Below are 11,441 nucleotides of genomic sequence, written 5' to 3'. Positions count from 1 at the left end.
CACTGGTTCCCTTTTCTGACTGGAAATAATTGCCTATGGGAGGAAAAACAAAACAAAACACACACACACACATTTAAAGCTTCGGAGTTACACGGCATCAACCATTTCTCTCAAGCTTTATGAAGAAATATTTGAGGTAAATGAAATCTCTTACTAAACCACATTGTAAAACAAAACAAATTACAGCTCTGATCTCTAGGCAGATCACACAGCTCTTGTTTGGTGCAGTGATTTTAACATCCAAAACAGCATTCATAATTTCATAATTTTTATTGCTCCTCTCTAAATCCCATATGCCCTAAAGTGAAATCATAATCACACTTGAAGTTGACCTGCAAAGACATGTTCAAAATGCTAATCACTTCACCAAAAACAGATGCCTAAATTACGCTAAGAAACATTAGCTAGAAATTATTCATGAAAAAAAGTCCAAGCTAGTTTCACAACATTTATACATTACACAATAACCATGACTTTTAGAAAAAACTTATAATGAAGTGTTAAGACACTGTAATAACTAGGGTGAAGGAACAAAAGGAAATAAAATCAAATTATGTCAAGAAGAGATTAAGATTAATAATAATAATTATTATTATTGGCTAAATGTAGTTATCTCAGGGGAAACAGACTAAGAATGGGAAAGGATAGGACAGGAAAATTCCTTGTCATTGTAAGCCGTTCTGTATTTGATTTTTAAATCTTGTTCATGTATTACTTTGGTAAGTTTTCAGAAGGCCCTTACTATTATTTTGTATTTTGGTCTTTACAGATGGCTTCAAACTACCTTGGCAATAATCATGATGGCAAGGGGCTGTTTAAACTTGATTTTAAGTTTTCTGACAGGTAAAAAAAATAAGATTATAGTGCAATTAAAGGTCCCCTCCCTTCACAGCTGAGAGCAGCATGGGGGGGACCTCTCGCAAGTGGTAGGGCTAGTTTTTCAAACCCGGTAAAATCAGAGCGATAATTGCAGATCTGACGATTTCTAACATCATGAACTTTGCAGCTGGCAAAAAATGAGAGGTAAACGTTTAATAAGTATTCCGACTGCTACCCAACTCAACGATTTCCTGATTATATCCCAGTCCTTTCAGGGCTCCTGGGACAAACGGGACGACTCCATCCGGGTTCCGAGCTCATAAGAAAGCTTCGGGGAGCAGGGCGGAGGCCGCCTACCCCGCCAGACCCAAGCTCCGCCCCCATCCCCTCCCCCAGCTGGCAACCAGAAACCCCAGCCGGCAACCAGAAACCCCAGCCTGCCCAGGCTCGGGCGCCCCGCTGAAGGCAGGCCAGGGGGCCTCCCGGAGCCCCTGCGCAGCTGGCCCGTAAAGTTGGCCCGCAGCGGTCGCCAGGGCCCTTCTAGTGGTAGAAGAGCTCCCGGAATCATCCTTTCGTCGCGTGCTTTTCCCCAAGTCACCTCGTATCGCGCCTCGACAACTCCCTGACACCAACCGCCTCGGACGCCGGACGCGCGCACGTTGGCTCGCAAGGCTCGTGCACGCGAGGCTCACGCACGCGCGATCCCGCGAGCATGCGCTTCTCAGCTGCCCCGCCGATAACACCCTCTAGTCCCTGACACCCCAATGCGCATGCGCACCAGGTGTTCCCGGCTTCGGTACTCATGTGTCCCATGGTCTCTTCTCCCTAGTACCCCGAATTCTCAATCCTTTTCCCGTTTTAGCATGGCGTGAAAAGCTGTTTCTAGCAATTTTTACTTGTTTTTTCTTCTTTCCCCTTCTCTCATCTCTCCTTTGCACGTACGACCATTTAATTCAATATATATTTTATTTGCTTATCGTCTATCTTCTCTCACTAGAATGTAAGCTATATGAAGGTATGGATTTTGTCTACTTTTGTTTGCTGCTGTATCCCCATGGCAAGAACAGTGCCTGGCTTATGTTAGGTACTCAGTTAATTAATAAATCCAAAGCCTTCCATCTAGAGATCTATAGTATTATTTCAGAGCTGGAAAAGACCAAGAAACTATATAGCTCTATTCTTAATTTACAGATGAAGACAACAAGACTCCCTTCATTGACTTTTTTGGTATCTTCCCAATACCACCGCAGCTTTCTTTTCTAATGGAATGAGAGTGGAACTCTAAGGGCATTGTGAGAATAGGTGTTATGGGACTCGTTAACCAACCTACAGTTTTTGTTTTGTCCTGTTTTCATTGAAACCTTGTATTTTAAAAAACTGGAATTTATGATAAACTTGTCAAACTCAATTAGCATTTGATATATACTTTTTTTTTTTTTTTTTTTGCTGTACGCGGGCCTCTCACTGCTGTGGCCTCTCCCGTTGCGGAGCACAGGCTCCGGACGCACAGGCTCAGCAGCCATGGCTCACGGGCCCAGCCGCCCCGCGGCACATGGGATCCTCCTAGACCGGGGCACGAACCCGTGTCCCCTGCATCGGCAGGCGGACTTTCAATCACTGCGCCACCAGGGTAGCCCTGATACATACTTTTTTTAATGGCTGACTAAACCAAATCAGGAGATACCTAAGTCTGATGAAGCAAAATGCTTATTGCTTGTATTAGTTTGCTAAGGCTGCCATATCAAAGTACCAAACTGGGTGGCTTAAACAACAGAAATTTATTTTGTCACAGTTCTGGAGGCTAGAAATCTGAGATCAAAGTGTTGAAATGATGATTTCTTCTAGGGCCTCTTTCCTTGGCTGGTAAAATTGCTGTCTTCTCCCTCTGTCTTCACATGTTCTTTCCTCTGTGCACACAGGGCTGTGTCCAAATTTCCTCTTCTTATATGAACACTGGGGCATATTGGATTAGGGCCCACCCTAATGACCTCATTTAACCTTAATTACCTCTATAAAAGCCCGGTCTCCAAGTGTAGTCAGTCCCATACTGAGGTATCCAGAGTTAGGACTCAACATATGAATTGGGGGGGGGGGATAATTTAGCCCATAATATCAATTTATGTGAATTCCTTACGCAGAGGACAGGGATGACAGCAGAAACTCCAGAAAATGAAAAACAATTGGTCCAAAATATCATTTGAACAGCTAACAAACTGAACTTGTGGTATTTGTTCTTATTAGGTACAATTTCCTGAAGAAAAGTTCATGGAAACTATTAAAAAGAAATGATTAAAAGTAACTGCTTTTTCTTTCAGACTTCTTTAAATTTCCTCAAAATTCTCTTCCCAAAGATGTTTATTAAGTAAATACCTCTTATTTTGCCCAAAATGAAGTTTACCAAAAAGAAAATAAGTATCCTACACAGAAGGTTCTGTGTTTTTATTGATTAGAATTGTGTACAGTTGTAATCCTTCCATCATACACATACAGTAACTATCAAATATCTGATACTAAAATAACTTACTTACAAATTCTAATATTGAACACAGAATAATTCTATCCCTATTAAAAATAAAAAAACAAAACCACTGAGTATCTTGGAAAATTTAAATTCAGACCGTTATTTCACAATTTGGAAATCTGAGTAATCCAACTTTAAGATGACTTTCTCATTGTTGAAGCTTGCTCTATCAATGTGCGATTTGGGACTTCCTCTTGTCTCAAGCCATTTCTGCATATGACGTACTTTGGAGGTGGGACCTTGCAATTGTCCTTGCACTGTGCCCTGGTCAGTGTTCTGGACCCAGCCTACTAATCCGAGCTTTTTACCCTCAGCCTAAGGGAAAGAAAAAGACAAGAGAGAGAAATCCAGTGAGATTGAACAAAACAAAATTAGACTACAATCTCTTGCCAGAATCTTGGCCTAGAATCAAGCCACTGAAACTAATTTGATGTTGTCCAGAACAGTCAAAACAGAACTACAGCAAGGAGAATCTCATTGCTGATCTTAACATGCAGTGTTGACCACTTGACTCCATTTCCTTCTTCCACCCTATAAAACCAGGCACCAGAATTTTTCACTATGTCGTCAATTTGGTTAAGTACTAAAGATTTAAGACCAAATCAGATGTTTTCAAAATGATTCCCTAAGGATGACTGTTGTTAGGATACTGGAGTATATCTTGTTCATTTTCCGTCTCCTAATCAAGAATCTACTGGGTATATTAAATAGAAAAAGCATGAAGCTATTTGATCCTTCTTTTTTTCTTTAACCAAGACCACACCTAAACAAATCCAGATGATTAAGTGTCCAATATCTCTTTAAAGATCATTAGAGAGTATTTTACAATTTCCTGGGCAAGGCAATCCACTGTTCTCACTGTAAAGAAACTGTCTAACCCAAGGTCTTTATGTTGCACCCAAAGCCCACTTTCTCTCATCCTCCTAGAGAAGGAAAAAGCAGCTGGTGATCAGCCTCTAAACACCAAAGTTTCATGAGACTACATTAACTATTGTTTTCACTTGACTTTCTTCTGTCTAAATAATCACAATGTCTTTAATGTTGCATAAGCTTATGAAAATCATCTAATCACTGTAGTTGCTCTTTTCTTAGACTTTCCAATGCTCTTTCCTTTAAATCACTAACTGTGGAATGACTGAAAATTGGGGAAAGGTAGCAATGTTTTAGAGGCAATTTTATTTTTGTAAAGTTTCCAATTAAGGATATTATAAAAGTTATTGACTGTTACATTCTATCTAAATAGAAGGGGTTAGATTACAAAAGAAAACGGGAGTTAACTTGATTGCATGTCCAAATGCCAGACGAGTGACCTAGTAAATATGGGAAATTGCTGGAGTTGGCCAAAGGAAATGTTATGCATAGCAAAACTATGTTTGATGAGGAACTGAAGTATTCATCAAATCAGTTACGTTCAAAGCAAAGACATGTTTGCATAATGAACAAGAGACTTTGGTCAAATAAATAACAGTTTAAAGGATACAGAGGAAATTAAGGAATGAAGAAAAATAAGAGATACCTACAGCATGATTGAGTGTTGTAGATTGTGGCATTAAAAAAGAATGCAGAGAATGGATTTGAATAAGACTCCACATCCAGCTGACTTTGTGTAACAACTGTACTCTTCTACTTCTTTTAACCTAGGGGAATGGGCTATCCCTAGTTCTTAGTTACCTTATATGGTAATTAGCTATAGGAATGATTGTGTTGAGTTTTGAGCAGGAGGTTATAACAGTACCGCTCAAAACGAATTTATTTAAATTTTAAATTGCAATATGATTTATCTGAACTCTGAGAGTGAACAAAACACTCCCAACTTTGACTGGTGTTGAGAATGGAGATTTCGTATGGGTTTTATTTGTGCACTCGCTTCTGTTCTTATTTTATATATATATATACACACATTTATATGTATATTTATTTATTTGGTTGCACCAGGTCTTGGTTGCGGCAGGTGGGCTCCTTAGTTGCAGCTCACCAGCTCCTTAGTTGTGGCATGTGAACTCTTAGTTGTAGCATTAATGTGGGATCTACTTTCCTGACCAGGGATCAAACCCAGGCCCCTTGTATTGGGAGCACGAAGTCTTATCCACTGTGCCATCAGGGAAGTCCCTGTTTTTATTTTTAAATGATAACATAATGTTGCTGAGTCATGTTCAGTTTTGAATATATATCTAAACAAGTAAGCAGTGTTTTCTCCTACGAAAATTCCAAAAAGCTAATTCTCCCTCATAATAATATTTCTGCTTGGATGGTCATCTGGAAACATTTTTTTGGTTTTTTTTTGCGGTACGCGGGCCTCTCACTGTTGTGACCTCTCCCGTTGCGGAGCACAGGCTCTGGATGCGCAGGCCCAGCGGCCATGGCTCACGAGCCCAGCCGCTCCGCGGCATGTGGGATCTTCGCGGACCGGGGCACGAACCCGTGTCCCCTGCATCGGCAGGCGGACTCTCAACCACTGCGCCACCAGAGAAGCCCCTGGAAACATTTTAACGAATATAATCACCAACTCTAGTCTCAATCTAAAAAGAAAGTACCCTCAAACCAATAACTTAGACTTCCATCTTAGGAAACTAGAAAGAGAAGAGCAAACTGAATCCAAAACAAGCACAAAAAAGGAAATAATAAGGATTACAGCAGGAGTTAATAGATACAGAAAAAAGAAAAAAAGAAAGGAAGGAAGGAAGGAAAGCAGGAAGAAAGAAAAAATAAATGAAACCAAAAGTTGATTCTTTAAAAAGACCAACAAAGTTGTCAAACCTTAAGCTAGCCCGATCAATAAAAAAAAAGAAAGAAGGCTCAAAGTACTAAAATCAGAAATGAAAGAGGGGCTATTACCACCAACCTTACAAAAAAAAAAAAAAGGATAATAAGGGAATAATATGAACAGTTGTATTCTAACAAATTAGATACCTTAGATTAAAAGAGCAGATACCTAGAAAGACTCAAAAACTACAGAAACTGAATTAAGAAGAAATAGAAAATCTGAATAGACCTATAACAAGAGATTGAATTAGTAATTAAAAACTGCCCATGATATGTCAATGGACATTTAGGTTGGTTCCATGCCCTGGCTATTGTAAATAGTGCTGCAATGAACACTGTGGTGCACGTCTCTTATTGAATTATGGTTTTCTCAGGGTATATGCCCAGTAGTGGGATTGCTGGGTCATATGGTAGTTCTATTTTTAGTTTTTTAAGGAACCTCCATACTGTTTTCCATAGATGTGGCACATATATACAATAGAATATTACTCAGCCATAAAAAGAAATGAAATTGAGTTATTTGTAGTGAGGTGGATGGACCTAGAGTCTGTCATACAGAGTGAAGTAAATCAGAATGAGAACAACAAATACCGTATGCTAACGCATATAGATGGAATCTAAAAAAAAAAATGGTACTGATGAACTTAGTTGCAGGGCAGGAATAAAGAGGTAGACATAGAGAATGAACTTGATGACATGGGGTGGAAGGGCAAAGCTGGGGTTAAGTGAGAGTAGCATCGACGTACATACACTACAGAATGTTAAATAGTTGGCTGGTGGGAAGCAGCAGCATAGCACAGGGAGATCAGCTCGGTGCTTTGCGATGACTTAGAGGGTTGGGATAGGGAGGATGGGAGGGAGGCTCAAGAGGGAGGGGATGTGGGGACGTGTGTATGGGTGTGGCTGATTCGCTTTGTTGTGCAAATGAAACTAACATGGTATTGTGAAGCAATTATACTCCAATAAAGATGTATTAAAGGGCTTCCCTAGTAGCGCAGTGGTTAAGAATCCGCCTGCCAATGCAGGGGACACGGGTTCGAGCCCTGGTCTGGGAAGATCCCACATGCTACAGAGCCTGTGCGCCACAACTACTGAAGTCCACGTGCTACAACTACTGAGCCTGTGCTCTAGAGCCCGCGAGCCACAACTACTGAGCCCACGTGCCACAACTACTGAAGCCCGCGCGCCTAGAGCCCATGCTCCGCAACAAGAAAAGCCACCGCAGTGAGAAGCCCGCGCACCACAACAAAGAATAGCCCCTGCTCACCACAACTAGAGAAAGCCCGCGTGCAGCAACTAAGACCCAAAGCAGCCAAAAATAAATAAATAAATTTATATTTAAAAAAAATGGGCAAAGGATTTGGAGACATTTCTCCAAAGAAGAAATATCTTCTTCCATGTGCCAATAAGCACATGAAAAGATGTTCAACATCATTAATCATTAGAAGGCAAACAAAACCACAATGAGGGTATACACATACACCAGAATATTACACAGCCTTAAAAAGGAAGGAAATTTGAACAGATGCTACAACATGGATGACTCTTAAGGATGTTATTGCTAGTGAAATAAGCAAGTCAGGAAAAAAACCAAATACTATATGATTCTACTTATATGAGTTACCTAGATTAGTCAAATTCATACAGACAGAAAGTAGAACTGTAACTGCCAGGGGCTAGGGAAGGGGAATCAGGAGTTATTGTTTAATGAGTACAGAGTTTCAGCTTTGCAAGATGAAAAGAGTTCTGTGGATGGATGATGGTGATGGTACCATAACAATATGAATGTACTTAAGGTCACTGAACTGTATACTCAAAAGGGTTAAAATGGCAAATTTTACATTATGTATATTTTACCACAATTAAAAAAAATGTGTTCTATAGTTTCCAAATATTTGGGAATTTCCCAGTTTTCTGTTATTGATGGCAGTTTAGTTTCATTATGGTCATAGGAGAACATGCTTTATATGACGTAAATCCTTTTAAATTCATTGATACCTCAAAACAAAACAACAAAAAACCACAATGAGATACCACTTCACGCTCACCAGGATGGCTATAATAAAGCAGACAGACAATAACAACTGTTGACAATTGGGAGAAATTGGAATTCTCATGCATTGATAGTGGGACTGTAAAATGGTGCAGCTGCTTTGGAAAACTGCTTTGGTAGTTCCTCAAAAAGTTATACATGGAGTTATCATGTGACCCAGCAATCTACTCCTAGGTATATATACCCAAGGGAACTGAAAATAATGTTTACATAAAAACAGGTACATAAATGTTCACAGCATCATTATTTATAACAGATAAAAAGTAGAAACAACCTAAATGCCCATGAATTGATGATTGGATATATACAATGTGTTATATCCATACAGTGGAATATTTTTTTAAACAATTATTTTATTATTTATTTATTTGGCCACACTGCAAGGCTTGTGGGATCTTAGTTCCCCAACCAGGGATTGAACCCAGGCCCTGGCAGTGAATGTGCCGAGTCCTAACCACTGGACCGCCAGGGAACTCCCCATACAATGGAATATTACCCAGCCATAAAAAGAAATGAAGTGCTGATATAAGCTACAACATGGATACATCTTGAAAACATGTCAAGTGAAAGAAGCCAAACACAAAAGGCCACATATTGTATGACTCCATTTACATTAAATGTCCAGAACAGGCAGATCCATAGAGATAGAAATGAGGTTAGTGGTTGCCAGGGGCTGGGGGGATGAAGAGTGAGTGCTAATGGGTGTGGGGTTTCTTTTTGGGGTGATAAAATGTTCTGGAATTAGTGTACATCTTTATGAATACTAAAAAACCACTGTATTATACACTTTTAAAAAAATAAATTTATTATTTATTTAATTGTTATTCTTTTTTGGCCACGTTGGTCTTCGGTGCTGCGTGTGGGCTTTCTCTAGTTGCAGCGAGCAGGGGCTACTCTTCGTTGCGGTGGGCAGGCTTCTCATTTCAGTGGCTTCTCCTGTTGAGGAGCACGGGCTCTAGGCACGCGGGCTTTGGTAGTTGTGGCTCGCAGGCTTTAGAGCACAGGCTCAGTAGTTGCAGCGCACGGGCTTAGTTGCTCTGCGGCATGTGGGATCTTCCCGGACCAGGGCTCGAAACTGTGTCCCCTGCATTGGCAGGTGATTCTTAACCACTGCACCACCAGGGAAGACCTGTATTATACACTTTAAAAGGGTGATTTAAAAAAAATATTTATTTATTTATTTAATTTATTTATTTAGTTTTGGCTACGTTGGGTCTTAGTTGCCTTAAGCGGGATCTTCGTTGCAGTGCAGGGGCTCTTCGTTGCGGTGCGCGGGCTTCTCTCTAGTTGTGGCATGAGGGCTCTAGAGCACGTGGGCTCTGTAGTTGTGGTGCATGGGCTCAGTAGTTGCGGTGAGTGGGCTTAGTTGCCCCGCGGCATGTGGGATCTTAGTTCCCCGACCAGGGATTGAACCCATGTCTCCTGCATTGGAAGGTGGATTCTTAACCACTGGACCACCAGGGAAGTCCCAAAAGGGTGAATTTTATGGAATGTGAATTATATTCTAACTTTAAAAAAAAATCCCTTCAAGTATTATCACTCATTCTAGGAGTGATGGAGTTAAATTAAGAGGCTAGATGATATCAACACATAAAAAGACTGTAGCAAAACAAAATAATTGTTAAAATGAACATATATAATAAAATGATTATAAGTAGTCAAGAATAAACTACAAGTCTAATTAAGGGGAAAAAAGGATGACATTTTCCTTGCAGTTTTCCAAATCAATATTTGTTTTTCTGCATTCTTTTATTCTCTCTTTAAATTGGGGGGTGGGAGGCGCAGTAGAGAAAGATGGAGTATACTGCCATCTGGTCCTTTTCGCTCAACAACTTTAATTAATCTTTCAGGCTGCCACCTCCATTTACTAAATCACAGGAACTTACCATACGTAATTAGTAGCAAAGCTAATTGGAACATAGCTCTTGCTATGACTTTCAGTAATTCTTTTTTTCCAATAGGCACTTCATATATGAGCATGAAACAGGAGGAAATGATTTGCAAGTAATTGGAAAAAGAGGTAGTGATATTTAACATTCATATTTCAAAGATTCACGTTTGAATTTTAAGTACCACAGTCCCCGGAATGTGACACTTGGCAAGTTCTGCAGTCTTAACTCAGTATCTTTGGGGTTGGAGATACATTGGGAAGGCAATAGCCTGATACCCCTCTATAGAAGACAGAAGGCAAACTGAGATTGCATCTGTGTGTGCCCATTGAGGGAGGATTAGTGATATTAAGACAGAGGCTGTCAATAGTTTGTTCATCCCCTCAACTACTCCCTAATATCAAATAGGAATACCAGGCTCCATGTTCAATGTTACCATTACTTACCCTGGAATAGATAAAGTATTTTCATTAGAAAAGCTTCACCTGGAAAAGGTAATTGTTCTTTAAAAGCTAAAATGAGTGGAAAGGAATTACATAGGGGAATGGGAGAAGTTGAAAAAGGAAAGAGGTCTGAAGAAAATGCAGCAGCTGCAGAGGAAGCAATTAAATGTCACAAAGTCACTTAAATGCCATCTCTTTGATCAATGTTAACTTTCCTACAAGAATTGTGACTTGGTTTGATGATGCCACAACAGGGAGAACTGGGGAAGCCCTCTATTCCCCTTTGGAAAAGAGAAGCTCACCCATATGTGTCTAGGTACTCAAGTACCACTGTTAGAAAAGACCAATAATAACAGTAGACAAATTTTCCATTTGCATTGTGTTTTATCCACTGCAAAGCATTTTCATACCCATTGTTTTACAAACCACCTCTTTGCCATCCAGCTACCAAACAGAAAGGTTCTCCAATGCATATTTTTCAGGAACATGTCTCTTGTTCCCATGCTCATACCCTAGGTATGTCCCCAAAGCCTGTAAGCCACATACCTGAGTGTACTTGCGGAAAAACACACCTTGCACTTTCCCAAAAACTTCATAATCCACTGATATCAGGGTGTCCCCTTCTGCCATACTCACGCTCAGACCTGTCAGAGACCATGAAAGCAGAAAAGTAAAGGACTCATTATCCTAAACCCGGGCCCCCAATCCTGAGGCAGAAAGGGTCACACACACACCTCTCCATCGTTAACCACTGTGACCTCTCCCTGACCTTAAGGTGCCAGTACTTCGGAGTAAGTAAGCGGTCACGTGTAAGCGCGGGTGTGTGAAGTTAACAGGAAGACACCCGGGCAAGGGAGCCCACAGAGGCCTCTTTTGGGGCAATTACCTGCTTATCCAGTTACCTCCCTACACCCATCCCCGGTCCCGCTCCCTCTCCGTCCTTCCCTCTTCCC

General features: G+C 40.6%; 1 protein-coding gene across 1 annotated transcript in view; it reads right to left on the bottom strand.

Moving 5' to 3' along the window:
* MLH3 (mutL homolog 3) overlaps window positions 1-11,441 on the bottom strand; it is a 42,325-nt gene that overhangs the window by 26,288 nt on the left and 4,596 nt on the right. The window contains 2 exon segments of the mRNA XM_082647343.1: window positions 1-33; window positions 11,035-11,132. Coding sequence (XP_082503469.1) covers window positions 1-33; window positions 11,035-11,132 — 131 coding nt within the window.

The sequence above is a fragment of the Grampus griseus genome (genome assembly GCF_964374135.1).
Source record: "Grampus griseus genome assembly, chromosome: 2".
NCBI lineage: Eukaryota > Metazoa > Chordata > Mammalia > Artiodactyla > Delphinidae > Grampus > Grampus griseus.
The sequence above is the reverse complement of the archived record's forward strand: the minus strand, read 5'-3'. Positions and strand labels throughout refer to the sequence as shown.